The sequence below is a fragment of the Euphorbia lathyris genome, chromosome 2 (assembly GCF_963576675.1).
Source record: "Euphorbia lathyris chromosome 2, ddEupLath1.1, whole genome shotgun sequence".
Lineage (NCBI taxonomy): Eukaryota > Viridiplantae > Streptophyta > Magnoliopsida > Malpighiales > Euphorbiaceae > Euphorbia > Euphorbia lathyris.
In genome coordinates, this window is record NC_088911.1 from 89,056,772 (window position 1) to 89,075,889 (window position 19,118).

Below are 19,118 nucleotides of genomic sequence, written 5' to 3' on the forward strand. Positions count from 1 at the left end.
TACATGAGAGAAGAGGGTAGTTACTGTTTTTAAAAGCTGCAAGGACGAAAAGGAAACGCCATCGTTTTGGAAGAAACTATATCGAGAAATTTAGTTTTCATTTGTCAGAAGATATTCACCATCACTCTCCATCATTATTGATTCTAGGAACTTGGAAATTGGAAGACCAATTTGTCTTTTTCCCTTTCATATTTTTTTTTTCAAGTTACTTTATTCTTTTTGGAATAAAATTAATTCACATACAAAGTTTAGAGAAATTGTAGATAATAATCTCAATTACTTTTAGTTTGAATATATTATATGAGCCATAGAATTTCGAAGTCATAGAATGGTTGATGAAAAATAAATATAAGGTTTTAATGGGTAAAAAAAACTAATTAATTATATTATAATAAATAAGAAAATAGAACTACATAAAAAGATAACATATAAAGTTAATAGAAAAAGAATATAATATGATTAATTTAATTGTGACGTTTGGCTTAAATTGGATAGATTTTGTAAACGTTAAGCTTAAATTCGTATTATTTTGTAAACGTTAAGTTTAAGCCTATATTGGTGCTATTTTGTACGTGGGACCTAAATTGATGCTATATTGTAAACGTTAAGCCTAAATTGATATTATGTTATAAACGTTAAGCCTATATTGGTGCTATTTTGAACGTTGAGCCTAAATTGGTACTTCCCTAAAAACCTTAGACCTATTTTGGTACCTTATCAATACATAAAATAACAGTTTTTGGAAAAGCAGTTACAGATCAAGGGTAGTGGGGAGTGGCAATTGATTGTCCACCTAAAGGAAAGTCGGTATAAAAAGAATTTTTTTAGAAGGAAGACACAACCACATAAAAACAAGACAGAATCCAGAATTCTTCCATACTGTAATTTAGTTATTTTACTATTTTTTTCATCTTTTATTGTAAGTTCTTAATTTCTCTTGTGAATTCAATTATTCAATTTAATTTATAATTTTTGACATCATTTTAATACAGTTAATATCAATCTTTTAAATTTAGCTGCAAACTTACAGCTTCTAATCGTATTCGATGATGAAATAAGAAAGTAATTTAATTAATATAAGGGATTTTACTAATTAGAAAATAAAATAAAATTGTAGGAAAAGCATATCTAATAAATATTAATTTGACTAAATTTTGTCGTTGTCCCCGTGATTATATTTTCACATGCAAAGAAAACAGATTGAAAAAGGCAAGTAAGACTAGGTGCCTAAAAGTTTAAAGTAGTAGTGATATTTAATTCGTTTAATTTCTATTGCAAAATCTATTTTTGTTTCACAAGTCCATATTTGTAAAAGAAAATTCTGGCTATCTCAAATTTCAGGTCAAATTGATGAAAACTAAAACTAATATAGATATGGGATGGGATGGGAGGTTGAATTTAAGTAAAATATAAAATTATTCTATTCTAGTCGCCCTTTATGGAGAGATTGGCGTTTTATGTCCTTTTCAATTACACCCACCTAATCAATTTAGTTTCTTCCACTTCTTCTTTACGTACTAATTAATTTAATCAATTAATGCCTCATGCCCTCCAAACTATAAAGACTAAGAAATCAAATCATGTTTATAAACTAATTGATCTACCAAATAAGTGGGCTCTCAAAATCAAGCCAAATGCTAAGGATAGTATTAAAAGATACCAGGCTCGTTTAGTCGTTAAGGGCTATATACAACATGTTTAATAGATTTTGAAGAAACTTTTTAATTTGTTATGTGGTTTACGTCCATAATATTATCTAGCTATACTGAAAAATATAGATCTAGTATTATATCAAATGTATGTGCTACTTCTCTCAACGGAGAACTCGATGAAAAAAATCTACATAGAACAATTTGTAGGTTTCACAGGGCAATGCAACGAACAAAAGATTTGCAATTTGAAAAAGGTAAATTTATGGTCTTAATCAATTTTCTAGAAAATGATAAATTTGATTTCAAAATGAGATGATATCAAATGATTTCAATTGTTGGAAGAAACTCGTTGTATATATATAAAGAACTCTGGAAGTAAATTTATCATTTTGTCATTGTATGTTGATGAGACTTTACAGTTGGAAGTGACATTGGATGTGTGAGTTAAGTCAAGGTTTGGTTAGAGTCAAGTTTTGAAATGAAAGATATGGACAAAACTGCATATTTCTTAGAGTTAAGCTTTCAATGAATCGATAAAAAAAAACTTGTTGATCATGTCTCAAGAGACAAACATCAGCAAGATTTTAAACGATTCAATATGAAAAATTATAAACCTGTAAATAGCTCTATAACCAAGGGTGTGATCTTCATTATTGAAATGTGTCCCCAAACACAACAAGAACTTGAACTTATGAGAATATTCTCAATGCTAGTTAATACGAGTAAATTTGTGAGTAGTGCTTTAACAAAAGTTGAGATTCCTGGGATCGATGACCTCATTCTGATGCTTAAGTTAGCAGAGTTTATGAAGGTTAGCACTAAGCAACTAAGTATGAATTGCAAAAGATGTGTATATGTACCTTAATTGTGCGATACCACGTTCTATTTATAAGGTGTTAGGGGTAGTTCTAGTAATCGGTTTAAGATGTACTCTCTAATTCTTTTTTAGGGCATGTGTCAGCTTATGAATGGTGGATGTCTGTTGTAATGAAGAAAGTTTGTAATCTGACAAAACTGTATTCCATGAATTCTAGGCTTTAATTTGGGGACCTATTCTAGAATGGTTTTGGAACACATATCAATGGTCCACATGTCTTGGAAGTTACTCATCCTACCGTGGTTTGATCTGAATGTCTCATTCTGTCACGTGTTCTTGTTGTTCTTGATGAGAACATGTCTAAAATCCTTTATATTTGCATGGTATCAAACATCACCTCCCTTCAGCTTTCGAAGTTCTGTAGAGCTTCGCCCATTTATAGGCTAAAGAATAAAAAAACTTTGAGAATGATTCGGCAATAGTCGAACTAGAAACTAGGTGCTAGTATATGTATTATGTTCCTATGTTGCACCTGATCATACTCTCCTAGTACGTGAAACATCCAAATGCACTCCTTAAAACTGATGTCACTTCTACAGAATGCGCAGTTCTTTTTGCAGGCATCATTTTCAATTGTTTTCTATATCCATAGCAAACACGACACGTGTATAGAGTCACCCTATCTAGGATTAGATAGGAAAAAACTCTTCGAGTTCCAAGAAGCGCCATTTCTAAGGACCTCTATTCAAGGTGTTGTTTCACCATCATGACGAGCGGATTCTATAAAATGAGGCACAATGCAAAACATTTTCTTCTTCTTGGATCTTCTCACATTTCTTCTCAATTTTCAATTTCTTCCAGGCTTCAAATTCTATAAGAATTCTTCCCTAAGTTCGCTTTTATTGCATGGAAATGTTGAGAAGAAATCCACTATACTGGTTCAGCCTCCTGCATATATCCAGTCCCTAGAATATCTTCTTCTGGGTTTTAATCCACTATTGAAATCTTTCAACGGTAGAGCACAAACCTTTACAATAGATACAGAGGTTCTGTAAAGTACCTTTCTTTACACTCCACACTCAGTTATCTATCTATCTCTCTAAGTGTTTACTTAAAACCAAAGTAAACAGAAGAGCTTCTTGTCATTTATATAATTGATGATTTTGTTCTAAACTAGAACACAGATTAAGAACTCTCTAAAATGAATTACACAAGTATGAACATTGAATTGTGTATCTTTCTGTTTTTGCTCTTTTTGCTTGAATGCTTTCAATCTCTATTTGCGTTTTTTGGATCAACATCGAAAATGAGCTTTGTGCTTGCCTTTTATAGTGTAAGCTTGATCTAGAGACGTTTGAATTTGAATTTTATCGTTGGAGGGAAAGCTTCAAATGGCTTCTTTCTTCTGTCTTTTGTCTTTGCTTTTGTCTTCCAAAGGTCACAAGGCACAAATCAGGAAAGGGCTGTTGACGAAATCAGATTTTTGTCTAATGTTGACCAGCAGCTTCTGGTTCTTTAGCATTGCAGACGCTATTTGTCTTTTCCACAAATGGTTATGTGAGAGAGACGTTTTGCTGATAGAGCTTCTAGCTCCTGTCTTTTTTGCTATTTCGGGAAATGCCTGAGAGTTTTTTTTATTCTCTGAATCAAGTCTCTGGCTTTTGATTCCGGATTACAAAAGAGCTGTTGGGCCTCTATTATTTTTAGGGCCTTCTAAACCTATTGGACTTTTGATATTTACACTTTGATTTATATTTCATCATTTAACAAACTCATGAGTATAAACTAAATCTTAATTTAATTTTTCAATTAAATATTTATGGAAATTTAAATCCTTAAATGTGATTTTTGTCATAATTAAAAATGTAGTGGAAATTGTGTTTCAACATTAGATACTGCAAAGGTATGCATTATCCTTTTCGTCTTATTCTTATTGTCATCCTACTTTTAACTTGTTGGTTTTTTCCAGCTTTGGGAGCGTCAGTATACTTCGAATGTTACTTTTCAAAATCCCCAAACAACCTATGATTTGGGTGGGCTCGAATTGGTTTTCAACAAGAGAGCACATTTTGACAAGTCATCTTCAAAAGATGACTGATCTGACCGTTCGTTCTGCTCAAGTATGATTCTTTCCTTTCATCTCTGTCTTCCCAAGTTCTAGTTCCCTGACCTTGTTCATTTGCAAGATTTTACTGCTACAATGAAGACCTTCCATCAACTTTTTAATACTTCCTAGTGCTCTTATAATCAGAAGAAAAAGTTGGTGAATCAGAATCAAACCATTCGGTTGTCTTCGAAGCATCTTTCCATCCTCTAAAAAGATTTGGAATTGACCAATGACGAACTGACCGATGCTCGTATCCTAGACAAGAATGTTAGAATATATATATTATATTATCTTGTTACCTTAAATATAGCCTTAGATTAAGAAATTATGTATTATCTTGTTACCTTAAATATAACATTAGATATAGACTTAGATTAAGGAATTATGGTAGTATATATACTCTGGAGATTAATGAGAAAGATATTGATCATAATCTTTTGCAAAGAAGAATGGGACTCGTGCTTTTAAGAAAGTAAGGTTAGCCACGACCGAATTGGATGAGAAGAAAAATGAGGTTGAGGACAAAAGGCTATGAGAGATAGAGGATGCCATTCGAGCGAACCAAGCCATCATGATGAAGAAAGATTAAGAGATTTGCAAGCTCCGTGATGAGGTTTTAGTGGAACAAAAGTCGGCAGCCTTACCTTCTTTCAAAATTAATTTAACATAAGATTACGTAACCGGTAATTATATAAGACTGTTGTTCATTCTCTTCTATATAAATTGAGTAAATAAAAGGTAATTCGATTTTGCTATTTGGATCTATACGTTGTACAAATCCTTCATGAACTAAATTGAATAGCTATTTTAAAAGCTTGAAATATTTTGAATTAAATTTTAAAAGATATACGGATTACATAATCATAGAATCTACCGTTATTGTTATTGTTTATAACATTCTTATAATATTTACAATTTATTTAATTTATTTTTAAGAAAAAAGAAAGATAAGTTTTGGATTTACGAGAAGTATATGTTATATTGTTGTTTGATGTTTTTTTATACTTTTTATAGTTTTCTTTGGTTTTTGTAGTCGTTTTCATCCCTTCGTGTATGGATTTTAGCCTTTACTTATGTGAAGTTTTATGCCCTTATATTTTGCTTGTTGTGTTTATTCTTTCCTCTAATAAAAATACAAGCATTAAAAAAAAAAAAAAACTTTAGAATTTCGGCACCGAATTTACCGAATGATTTAGCAACGGTGAGGCATGAAGGTGCATGCATATTATTATTATTTCATTTTATGAAACATGCATATTATTCTATTAGTATTATGTAATGGAAGACAAATTTTACTTTACATACCTGGGTTGACTACCTTCTTAAACCCTTTTATTTTATTTTATTTACCTAGAAAAAGATGATATCACCAACATTATCATAGTTTATTTTATTTAAAATATTTGAAGATATTATCTTCTTTAAGATTAATATATTAACTTAAAATCACGATTATTTTTTTGGAAGAGTAAATCGATGATTGCTATCCAGTATCATTTTGTTAAAGAAAAAGAAATTAAAGAATAATAAAATATTTTAGGACCCATGATTGTTGGGAAGGCTTATATAATTTAGGGTGTCACATAGCCTAACAAAATCATCTGGTGGTTGATTACAATCACTAATTTATAGCCATTGATTCTGTTGTTTCTAAATAAATAAAATAATTGTTTGAATATTTGAATATAACAGAATTTCAAAGTCAATCGAACTAAATATAAATTTAATTTAAATATTTTTGCAATTCAATTCAATTCGATTTTGGGTTTGATTTTAACTAAATTATCAAAAATTCGATTAATAAAAAGAATTTAATTTGATATACTCTCTTTACTTTTTTTTAAAAATAAATTGAAGTCTTTCATTAAATCGAAAAGGATAGTCACATTGGCTTTACATTTGAAAAGAAAAAATTAGCATTAGAACGGAAACACCTAGCAACTAAGTGAAGAGTTTCATTCGCTAATCTATGAACATACTTCACCGAGAATTCTCGGTTATTTAATAGCAGAAATCTACTCTCTTTACTTCTTGATATTATGTTAATTAAAAACCTTATTGATATAGAGGATGAGTTTGGTATTTCTATTATCAAAAAGCTCAACTTTATTTGTGAAAGTTGTTTTCACAAAAGTTACAAATTATAAAAAAAAAATTAAACTAATTTTTAATTCCTAACTTGAATAAGCAATATTTCGTTATCAAACATTGTTTTTAGCTTTATCACCTTTCACGATTTTTAAGAAAATAATTTTATATTTATCAAATGTTGCTTTTAGTGTTTGTGCTATCAGAATCTGAATGGGAGTCGATGAAGAAAAATAGATAAATGTAAACGCAACGGACATATAAATTTTTTCTTCCCTTCTATGTGTGTTGGCCGAATTTCATGAAATCGGATCAATGGACACTACCGGTTCCAATCTATTTTCATTCACATAATCAATCAAAACATTGCCATCAGTCCTGTAATCTTCACGGCTACGACACATTCTATCGATTTCATGTGGCTTAAGTAAATCCTTCCACGTCTTCTTAGGACCATCCAACACTGTGAAAGAGCCTGTTTCGACCCCCAAACCAGGCAGAGGCACCTGAGGCTGACGAGAACGAAAGGGCATGGCTGCCACGTCTTCTTCTCTGAATTCCGATTTCCAATGGGTATTATGAAGTTTCAAACTCCCTCTTAAGCTTATCAATGTGAGTGTCCTAAATACAATCAATTTTAAAATACTTTGATTAATAAAGTATCCTTATTGTAACTTGGCTGGAGAATTAATGCTCCATGTGTTTCTTTATTTTCCAATTAGTTATATGGAGTTCTTATATTAAGAATCTGATCTTTCATGTCACCTGTAGGACTCTTAATTCACATTTAGACACGTGTATTCTGACCTCGTTTAATAATTATGACTCTAACATTTGAAGTAATTAAATACAAATGTCTCATCATAGATTAATTATTTCATTTTTTTTTTGAATCCATTTATATGTCTATTGAATCTAATGATTTTCATGAAGATAATTCACTTGTTGTTTCTTTATCATTGTTTGATTTCTTTTTTTTTTCCAATCGATCTAATGATTTTCAACAAAATAACTTTAATTTTCCATGAAGAATTCACTTGTTGCTCTTTGATTAATTTTAGAATGGCTTCAACGTAATTATTATTTTTCCCTTTTTCCAGGTTTTGAAATTCAATTTTTATGGGCTTTTTCCCCAACCTATACAAGTGCTGGTCTCGATCTCGCTTGGTGGTGCCCTCCCGATGATTGTTGACTCAACATTGATTTCAGGCTATTCTAGTTATGGCAAGGATTCCTTTCCCGAACTAACACTTTCTCCCATTCCTGTTCACCACTTTGTTCTCAACTCTTCCCACCTCTTGGGCGAGACAAGCTACCTTTAGCTAGGAGCCTCTTTTTTCCTTCTGCCCAGCTCCCGATTAGACCAAGACTGGAATGAGAAGAAGCATTCATGATTCTTTTTCTTGCTCGAGTCGTGTAAGAAAGCTTAAGAATAAGAAAGAGGTAAATACCATGAAATAAGATTTGATCCTATTTATGGGGATTTCGTAAATATTCCATTAAAAAAACGAACAATAATTAGAAATTTAAAATAATATTTTAACAGTATAATTTGACAAAAGTGAAATGAAGCATGTATTTTTGAAAAAGTTAGTATTATAAAAAAAGTTAATTTATTGATAAAATACAAAATACAATTACATTAATTGTAAATTTTGACTAATACAAGATGTTTTGTGTAAATTTCAAAAAAAAAATTGGAAGGAGCATTTTTAGTTGTTTATTTTTCAAAGATGCTAGTCTCTGATTTTCTGACTTGGATAGAATGGGCCATCTCGGACCTGCAACCTTTTGGCCCAATCCTTTTTTTATTTTTTTTTTATTTTTGAATATCCTTTTTATTTTTTTCTCAACAGCCATAATCCTTTCAAATTCTAAAATGTGAAGGTAAACGGCTTAAATTATCATTAATTGAATTAATTTCAAGAATTAATTCTTGACTTGCCAAACTTAATTCTACTTCCTCCAGTACCTCATTCTAATCCTCCTTCAGTTTAGCACACAGAGACAAAATTTTCGCACTCTTTCTTAGTCGTACTTTTCTAGTGATAATTCTATACGTTCGATTGAGTTCGACTAACGTATTATTGTATTCCGGAAGACGATTATCCTATAGCAGACAAATTATGTCTTGAGTAAATTGATTCGTGTAGGCCTCAACAAATTCTTTTCGTTTTCTATTTTTACTACAAGATTCAAAAGTATTCTCTAGTATGTAATTCATTATAATATTATTTAGAGTTTTCAGTTAGCATTGATACTGATCTAACACATCAATAAATTATTGAGTCTAAAAACAATTAGTATGAAGATGAAGGATTGTTATTGAAAATGATAAATCATATGAGTGCATTAAATTAAATAGGATGGGTGCATTACTTGTTCCCTCGAGTAGTTGAGGTCCTAATCAATAGGAACCTAAACAAACCAAACTCATCCTAACTTTTCATGTTGTTGCAGCTTAATGGTAGATAGGGGACTTTTTGACCCCATTCTATTGACTTCTTGACTTTGTGTTTTTAACTCTTTTCATATTTTAATGCATAAACTTCACTTTATCACTTAAAAACCATTCAATTATTTATATAAAAAAATCCAAATTACTAGAATCTATTAATTTTATGATACAAAAACTCCAATTCAATATAATCGATTAAAAACTTAACAAAATGCGCATAAATTAAGTTAACTTTAATCTATACTAGCCTCAATTCTGGATTGGGTCGTGACAAATGTGGTATTAGAGCTGACTCTTCACGTACGATGTATGGTTCGGGAACGAACCAGGCAAAACCGGTGGACCTGTAACGACCTGGTCCGGAGTGGGTGGCGCCGGGGTAGAAGGCCTGAGCAAGGAGTGGCCCTAAGGGATGGCGATGGGGGCAGGAATGAACTGAATCTCACATCGAAAATGAAGAGGAAGTGATTGGGACTTATTCGTAAGATGTGAATCCAATACATGCAGACGCGTTTTAAAATCGTGAGGCCCAATGTGTTGGAATTGGGCCAGAGCAGACAATATCTACATGGTATTGGGACATATTGTTACAATTGGTTTTACCACAATTTTCACTCATCTTATATCCATGATTTTACTTTATTTTTTATTTTATTGGATTAATCCAGCTCGAATTTCATCCTCATTATTTCTTTCTAGTCCAATATTGTCATTTTTCAAATTAGACGAATTCCAACTGGATCGGTAATTTTTGACGAACTTAGCAACAAAACTTGCCCAGCTTTTTAGATATCTAAAACTAAATTAAGATTGAGGTAACTAGGAGGAGAGTTGGAAATTAAATTCAAAATGAGATTATTCTTCTTATTTGAGATTGAAACATGAAAAATATGACAGCCAGCCATTAGCAATTTAATAAAATGTGACACGGTTTTACAAGTTTTGCCGAGTGAAATATACTCCAAAACTTATTTCACAATAACTACAAACATTTGACGATTGAGATTTGTAATGAGATTAGTCTTTGAGTTGATACACCAAAACATTGGATATTTTTTATCCTCTCTGTATACCTTTCTCAACACAGCAAATCAATCAATTACTCTTACATACCAAAAACAAAATTTGTTACCTGTCTATTTAAAAAAAAACACAATCTAAAACAGGTAGATCTCAACTACGGTTCAGCTGTTTCATCTTCCTCATTTATTTCGTCTTCCTCTGAAGCTGTTTCGTCTTCCTCATTTATTTCATCGTCTTCAGCTGGGAGCTCATCACCCATCTCTGACGGCTGCACAGGCATCTCAGCATCACTTCCATCGCCCTTCAATTCATTCTCACTAAAAAGATCCCTCTGAACAGGGACATTTCTTTGTTGCTGGGATGAGATGACATTTGCAATGGCTTTAAGAGCAGCTGATTTTTTATTACTATCCTCCCCCTCAGCCTCCTCATCCACACCATATGAATTTGGTTTCTCTAACGACTCATCTTCTTGACGTGGAGGCGGAACAAAGAAGGGTATTTTACCTCTCTGCCAGTCATGAAGAACCATCTTTGCTGCAGTCATCAAATCTGCTTCACCACCCTGTACACAACAATATATTTGAAAGATATTCAATAAAAGCTGGTGCAATTGATTGTTTGATTCTTATGCATTCATTTTCAATGCTAAAGGCTCTCCACAGTCTTCCAAATGAGTTCCATGTTTATAAATAATGTAACATTCCTGAAGTGCAGTCAATCTACGGGATGATAATCGTTTAGGTTAGTAAGAATTCTATTCCCTACAGTCACTAGCACTTACTGATGTAGCGAAGCTTGAAAATGTTATACTTCTATATGATGGCAAGCATGGATGGGAAAATAAGTAGATATTCAAAAAGAAGTGAATGGGCTGGTTTTTGGTAGAAAATGTAGCAAAGGTAAGGGTTCTAAGCACCCCACCTAGAAGCAACTGCACCTACGCTCCGCACAGAAATCACAGATAAGGAGAACTGTATCACACAACTCAAAGAACTGATGGAAATTTAATTAATTAATCGTGAACTGAAACATAAAATATTCAGTATTTCAAGATTCTAATTAATATTAGAGAAACTCGAACTAATTCTAATCCTGTCAAGGACTCCACAGAAAACTGAAAAGAAAGAAACATATACTCCTAGAATATGAAGGCTAGAACTAAGGATCTAAAAATGAAATAAATATTATTCTGAAAGAGCTGGAAACAACAGAAATACCCTAATTATTTAAATTACACATGTAACGGCCCGAGTTAAAAACACAGAATAACCATATTAAACAAAAAAAAAAAGTAAAAAAAAAATCTTTCAGGCGTTTATACTTCACACCTGGTTTTTCTTGAGTACGTTGTCTGCTTACTCGCTCTAGGAGTTTGAGCTCGTTATTAATTACAGTTAGTTATGTTCCGCTTATCTGAAAAGGTCCTTAAGCTCTAGAAAGAAAAATATGAAACACAAATGGCATATTTTCATTATTGTCAGCTCAGTAACACTCTAATCCGATTAGTTTTTCTTTATAGCATGGAATTGTATCCTGGAAAGTGTATCAAATTGTAAAACTTGTTCAATCAAGCACTTCAAGATAAAATCTACCTTCAAAAGTTTCCCCGATAATTTGCAAAGCTGAAATAGAAAATCATTATCATCAACCCTGAAAAAATAGCCACAATAGTTCAGAGAGTAAAGTAGAAACAAAAAGAAATCCAGAATAGAAACAATGCTTAAGGGATAGAAAATCTAAAATATTGTGAACTTGACTAGGCATGAAGTGAAGAATATACCACAAACAGTTTCCCCACAAAGTTCTAAGATTCAATAAGTTATCCTTTTTGTGCAATCAAGCATTATTTTTGGAGCAAAGCCAGTTCAGGCTTTGAGATTGCAGAAATTGACACCAACAACTATGGCTGCATAGGGTGATATCAAGTAAACAATCCACCAGAAGGCCATAATGCTCTGAAAAGCTTCTAAATTCAAAATGACTAACACCATTATCAAAAAAAAAAATGACTAACACCACTTGACTTTAACCAAGTACATCAATCATAACCAAAATTCCTCACCACTCTTTTATTTTGTATGCTCTTTGAAGGTGCGCCTTCTTGACACGTTTCAGGACTTCTCCTATATGTTCAGAAGCATCATGCAAATTTGTGACACGTACCTGCAAAAGGGCCCGATCATCCACATAAGCAATTAACTAAACATTGTAACTTATGTGCACTGAAAGCAAGATCAAGCACACGTCGCCTTGAAAACAATGGGTCAAGTGACTCATTTCAATATTATGTTCGCAGAAAACAGGGATGATTAGTAGTTGTTCTGTTTCAGTTTTTTTCCCACAACATTTGCCTCCAAGCATCCTAACAAAAGAACATAGATCCAACACTCGCAGAAGATAGAGAACTGAAGAAATTGAGTGACAGCCATATAGCGCCTATGCAAGCTAACAGATGAGATACTTACCACACCCTTCAATACAACATCAGTTTCGGTGTCATTATTCTGATAAACAACTCCAGGGCAATCAATCAAAAAGATCCGTTTTGTTAATGTAATATACTGCCAAACCTTGGTCTCCCCCGGGATAGGAGCAACCTTGCAGACCTTCAATTAAAGAAATAAATAAATGTGTCAATGATATTGAAACATCTAGGTGATATCAAGAACTAAATACAACTATTAAAAGGGAAAGAAATTTTACATTCTTAGTCCGCAATGTATTGATAACTGATGATTTTCCAACATTGGGATACCCAACAAATCCCACTGATATTGCTTGCTTGTCACTTTTCAAGCGGGCATATTGTCTCAATACAGATAGAAGAGAACCCTGTACTTGACAAGAATCAGTTTGAAAAATTAAATGAAGATTGAATCTAGTTACTTACTACAATTTTTCCTATTTCTTCTTAACAGTTCTATGTTACCATGTAACCAGCATGTCATTGCAGAAAAAGAACATTGTCGAAGGAAAAATGTATGCTTGTGGTTGCAAGTATCAATTTTATGCATAGAACAGAAATTATCTATAAGAAATACTTGAGTATATATGTAAACACGCAATAGATTGTTGGACTCTACATATCAAACAGAACATAGAGATAAATAAGTGAAGCCAAGCAATAGTACTTTGGTATGTAATTTCAAGATTGATGTAATACTATGTACCTTGCCAAAAGACTTGTTAATGCTCGCATGGAATGCGAGAGCTGGGCATTCCTTAGATAATATCCTCAACCACGCTTTTGTAGCCCAAGCCGGAACAAGATCACACTGATTGAGAGCATAACAACATTCACCAAAAGTTACTCAAAGAACAAATAGATGAAGAAAAATCAAAACATCAAACATAAAAATGTCTGACCTTGTTTAACAGAAGAATCATGTGTTTATGTTTGCAATGCTCTCTCAAATGCTTCTCTAAATGGTAGCATCTAGTGCCTTGGGGATCTCTGGCATCTAAAACCTGTAACGTATTGAAGAGAAAAAAGTTTCAGAATTTTTCTTCCAAACAACCAAATGGATTCTTTGAGAGAGAGAGAAGAACCCAAAAAAATGAATGTAAATGACATTTTGATTTCAAACTTTTTGATCAAGATAGAACAGTTATAGCTCCATATGCCTGCAAAGGTCAAGGCAGGCATGCACGTAGTGCACACCAGCCATATAATGATAATGCATGACAAATCTTCATTAAGCATCTAAAAAGCATAAAAAAGTTAAATCTCAGACATCAAGTTTTATCTTTATTCACAGTTGAGAAAAATAGATGCAATGTCCTTTTATTCAGCCGAGGAGAAATGTAATAACCTGGACAACAACATCTGATGAGTCTATAACTTTGTAGAGTTCTCCCCATATACGTTTGCTTTGGCCCTTTTCAAACATTGTATGTCGAACCAGGTCCCTTAGCCCATCTTCTTCATCTCCTTCTGCAGATGCATAAGTACTATGCTTCTCCTCAAAAACATCTGCAGAATAAAAATAAAAATTCAGTATGTTATCTTTCTCTTTTGTTGGTAACACGACACCACATATATAATCTCAAAAATACAATGAAAAAATCACCCTTTACTATCAAGAGAAGAAGGACAACAGATATATGAAGAGATCCCATACTTTCCTAGTTCCCAACAAAAAGCAATCAGTTAATTTACCCTGAGAACCATCGGCTTTTTTAGCTAGAGACTCGTAATCTGCAGCTAAAAGCTTTGGGCGCTTCCTCTTCCTCTTTGGTCCAAATGCATCCCCAAAAGGCTCTGTATCAAGAAGATGCACTCTGGCTTGCTTCACAGATTAAACATAAAGGTAAGGCATTTCAGAACATAAATCGTAGTAATTGTATGACTATTCATATTGTCTCTGTAGGTTCCCTATAACTACTAAAAACATCAAATTATCTTAGGTTTAAATATCACCATATGAGAGCTCCACATCTAAAAATGAAATAAGAAATAAAGAAGATAAATAATACCTTCTGATGGTCATTTAAAAGGGACAGTGGCAGCTTTCTCTCCTTCAATATGACATTATAGGGATTTTTCATCCGATCTTGGAGCTCTTCACGGAAGAATTCAAGCTCTTTCTGATTTACAACCCTCGTATTTCCTGCAATAAATCTAGTAATTAGATATTCCAGGCCATTCAATTCTACAAGATTATGAAAAAACAAAAATTACATGGTAATAGTGAAACAACCGTCTGTACAAAGTTGTCCAAATAAATAACTATACTTCAATTAACATATTTTCAATATATAAGAAACAATTGGACCAATCAACACAGCAGAAAAAGGGTGAAAAATACATGTCTACAAGTTGTTGTGCTGAGAAAGCTCACCAAACCAACGACGATCAGGTTGGATGCGCGTGTTTGGCAGCTCCTTGGACTGCAATTCATGCTTCAAAATATGCCCTTTGCTGTTCCTCACAGGTTTATTTTTGTACATCTTGAGGCGTCGCACGGTGGCGGCACTACGCTTTTCGCTGCTAGGTGCATTGCTACGGTTGGTATCCATGGAATGCTTCGGCCTACCAGACACATTCGCCTTCCTCTCTTTCGACTTTGCCATCTTCACTTGTATACTGAAACCCCTAAAAGAATTGGGGCACAACCGCTAAGTTAAACTATAACGCACAGATAACCGGTACAGGAAGTTGGGTGATACGTGAAATGGAGAAGTATGGAGAAGATGAGATATACCTTTGCAGTCTGGAGTTGAAAGACTAGGGTTTTCGAAAGAGGAACCAAATCTTAATGGGCATGGGCCATTAAATAGTTCTCCTTTATTAATGTAAACAATTTATTACTATCATAATTCGTTTTTCGGCAAATCTAACATGTGCCATAAGCCCTTGTTTGGGAGGAGGTTAATGGATGAAATGGAAGTAATGGAAGGTTAAGTATTAAGTTAACCTTATTTGGGAGTTATTTTTTGAGAGTAAATGGAGGTTAATGGGGTTAAATGTTTACTTCCTCTAACCTCCAAACTCTAACCTCCAAATTGGGAGTAACGTAAAGTAAATTTTTTTATTTCTGCAGAGCAAATTTAACATTCCTTCCCCTCCATATTAAAACTTCCAAACGAAGTTAAATATTTAACCTCATTTACATCCTATAAACTCCCAAACAAAGTTAATTTTTAACTTTCTTTTCCATCACTTCCTTTCCCTTTCCATTACCTCCTTTAACTCTCACCTCCATTAACCTCGAAACTCCCAAACAAAGGCTAAGGCACAGGTTTATTGCTTTAAAAAAAAATTAATGCATATGCGCTTCCCAAACTCCATTAAAATCAGAGCTTTATTTTTTCTCATAACAGTCACTCTATTTTCTATTTCTTTCACTTACACCCTCTTCCTCCTCCATCCTATTGCATGGAACTCAAAATTTGGGGCAAAATTACCTTTGAGATAATACAATTTTCTGCAAAATTACCAAATGAGTATAGTGCTTATTATTTTTATGTGAAAATATTAATTATATTTTATTAATAACAAAAAGCATAATTAAGCCCCTGAATTTTGGCTGTTTTAAGGATTAAGCCCCTTATCATTTATTTTTCCACATTGAGCCCTTAATCATTGATTCTATTATGGATTGGACCCTTATTTAACTTTTTCGTCAAGTTTGGACTGCATACATCTTTAGGCCGATTCGGCTTGTTGACATGGGCAAATAAAAATAAGAGCTCATTGACTAGGAGAGATAAAAATTAAAAACTAAAACGAAATTAGAATTCGGCTCGTGATTTTCAACATTAGAATCGCCAAATCGGGAAATTTAAATAAGGGCCAAATCCATAACAAAATCAATGATCACCTGGGCATGGGCCGGACTGGGTCGGGCTCGGGTCGGCTTTTAATAAAGCCTGATGAGCCCAGGCCCAGACCAGCCCGGGCCTGAGATATAAATACCAAGCCCGCCGTCCAAGCCCATCGCCCATCTGTATATTTTAAAACGAATGCAAACAGAACATAGTCCTGAACCACGAAGCAAGTGAACTTAACTGAATCCATAGATATTTGACTAGCCAAAAAAAATATGTACAGCAAGAAGAATGAGATGTATGTGAACAACCAAACACTTAGTGAAGCCGAGAAAGATCACAGTTCAAACTAAAACTATCAGTTCTAAGGAGGAAGAAAAATATCATTTTCATACGATATGGCCACACTTCAAATAACCTCAACAACGGTTCAAAAAAATGAAACAGTATCAAAATCAAAGAGCAATGGATCTTTCTGAACTAAACAGTGCAACAAACCAAAATCATGACAAAAACACAGTGAAATTACGGGAATTACAGGGCAGAGGATTAGAGAGAGAAAACGGGAGTGAGAAGAAAGAGGGAGAAGGAGATAGTCGAGAAAACAAACCTGCGGCGTGAAGGAGGGCTCCCTGCGGCGGCGGCGGCGGCGGTGAAGAACGGGGTGAAGGAGGGTTTCCTTTCCTGCAGGCTGCGGCGTGAAGAGGCTCGTCTCTCTGCTTGTGTTGTTGTGCGGCGTTTTTGGATGTAGGAAATTAGGTTAAGCAAATTTTTATATATTTATATTTTTGTTTATAAAATTATAATTAATTTTATATTGTTTCAAAAAAAAAAAGTATTTATATAATTACATAATATTATAAAACAGCATATTGTATCCGGTCGGGCCGATGTAAAATATGTAAAGTCCGTCCAGTTTTTGACGGGCTTATACGGGCTTGGGCCGGACCTGAATGCATTTTTATGTGTCCAGGCCCTTCTAAATGGGTCTGGTTCTGGACGGGCCGGGCGGGCACGCCGGCCCATGCTCCGGTCTAATGATCAAGGGCTCAATGTGGAAAAATAATTATTTAGGAGTTTGATCCTTTTTTTGATTAAAGATTGGTTAGCGAGGAATGGTAAGCGGCGGACATCTCAGCTATGCTGGCACCCCCACCACAGACCAAAAAAAAGCCCCGAACCAAATTTATTAAAAGAGTAAAATTCAAAGACTTAATTACGTTTTTTACCTTTATTAATAGTATAGAATTACCTAGAAAAACTAAATATTAAGAGGTATTAATTATACCTTATCCTATGCCATAAGACATAAATTAGCCGGACCGTTTTTTAATTCTTATGTCTTAATCTTAAAAGATATCTACTATGAGGTTACTTTATTATAACTATACTATTATTTTTAATGACCTAGCTATTGTTTTGGTGAGGATATAGGCCCTGTTTGAGAATTAGCTGTTAGCTGATTTGATTAGCTGTTTGTGTAGATCTGTTTGGTAAAAATTAGCTTATTGATAATAGCGGTTTGTGCAAAAAGACGAATAAGGGCATTAATTTTGGCACAGGAAATGCCTAATGCACACCCATTGTCCGTTTTGTTCATTTAACCTCCTCACCTTACGGGACAACCCTTTAACCCCCCAAACTCCATAAAAATGGTATTTCTCACCCCCTTAACTTGTCCATTTATCCTCCCAACTCATAGAATGTTCTATTTACCTCATTAACTTCATAAAAGTGGTATTTTTCACCCCTTACAATCCGTTATCGAAGCTTAAATTGATAACTTTTTTTAAACGTTAAACCTATATTTATGTTTTTCATAAAAGTGGAACCTAAATTGATACTTTCCCAAAAATCATAGGCCCATTTCGGTACATTATCCCTACATATAATGTATTTAACTTGTTTATATTAATGTTCTTGTTATTTGTATTTTTTATTCGTTCTTTCTCCATTCAACTTTTTTTACTACTATAAATGGATAAGAAATACCATTTTTATGAAATTAAGAGGGTAAATAGGATCATAAGTGGTGAGAAATACCACTTTTATGGAGTTAATGGGGTAAATAGGATATTCGATGAGTTGAGAATGGGTAAAATGACAAATTTGGACAAGTTAAGGGGGTGAGAAATACCATTTTTATGGAGTTTAGGGGGTTAAAGGGTTGTCCCGTAAGGTGAGGGGGTTAAATGAACAAAACGGACAACTTTAGGGGGCTGGGTATGCATTAGGCCCACAGAAAAAGAGGGAGTCTATCTATTAGGGTTAAAGAAGTCCATTAATTTTACTATTCCAAAACGCTAATTGAAAAAGCTCCTTTTAAGAGTTTTTTTTAAATTAGCGTTTTCATCCCAAAACTCTCTCTCAAACCTCTCTCCACCAAACACTCCAATCAGCGGTTTCAGTGGTCAAACCTCTAAAATTTGTTAAAACCGCTCTTTTTATCCCAAAACGCTATTTACCAAACAAGGCCATAATGATATTCTTTTCTTTTTTGTTATTCTTTTCGTATTTTTAATTTTTTTTAAAATTATTTTATTTTTTTGAAATAAAAATCTGTGTGCAAGCATTAAATACTGTGTCATTTTTGTCCATAAAAAAACATGACGGTTAAATTATGTTTGAGTAAATTTTGAAAAAAAAAAATTATTACATGTACCCGTTCCTTAGCTGTATTAGTCAATCCACAAAGAAACT

General features: G+C 33.4%; 1 protein-coding gene across 4 annotated transcripts; it reads right to left on the reverse strand.

Annotated features, from left to right (window-relative positions):
• Positions 1-10,090: 10,090 nt before the first annotated feature.
• Positions 10,091-17,178, reverse strand: LOC136218886 (nuclear/nucleolar GTPase 2-like). Of its 4 annotated transcripts, XM_066006051.1 has the most exons (14): positions 17,029-17,169; positions 16,056-16,075; positions 15,353-15,433; positions 14,990-15,243; positions 14,625-14,758; positions 14,308-14,437; positions 13,961-14,121; positions 13,515-13,616; positions 13,319-13,423; positions 12,852-12,980; positions 12,614-12,754; positions 12,211-12,311; positions 11,741-11,798; positions 10,091-10,710 (listed from the first exon to the last, which is right to left on the reverse strand). In XM_066006051.1, exons 4-14 carry the CDS (start codon positions 15,219-15,221, stop codon positions 10,300-10,302), a joined length of 1,704 nt encoding a protein of 567 aa, XP_065862123.1. In that variant the 5' UTR covers positions 15,222-15,243; positions 15,353-15,433; positions 16,056-16,075; positions 17,029-17,169; the 3' UTR covers positions 10,091-10,299. The 4 variants fall into 4 exon arrangements, with proteins under 4 accessions (XP_065862123.1, XP_065862122.1, XP_065862121.1 ...); XM_066006050.1 differs by lacking the exon at positions 15,353-15,433; XM_066006049.1 differs by lacking the exons at positions 15,353-15,433; positions 16,056-16,075 and having other exon boundaries at positions 17,029-17,178.
• Positions 17,179-19,118: the final 1,940 nt, after the last annotated feature.

Excerpts from the sequence above, each read along its gene's own strand:
- LOC136218886 (XM_066006049.1), bottom strand. The coding sequence starts at position 15,221 with ATGGCAAAGTCGAAAGAGAGGAAGGCGAATGTGTCTGGTAGGCCGAAG. Across the intron at positions 12,981-13,318 it reads TTAACAAGTCTTTTGGCAAG|GGTTCTCTTCTATCTGTATT; the intron begins GTACATAGTATT and ends TGTCAAGTACAG. Across the intron at positions 12,755-12,851 it reads ATACATTGCGGACTAAGAAT|GTCTGCAAGGTTGCTCCTAT; the intron begins GTAAAATTTCTT and ends CTTTAATTGAAG.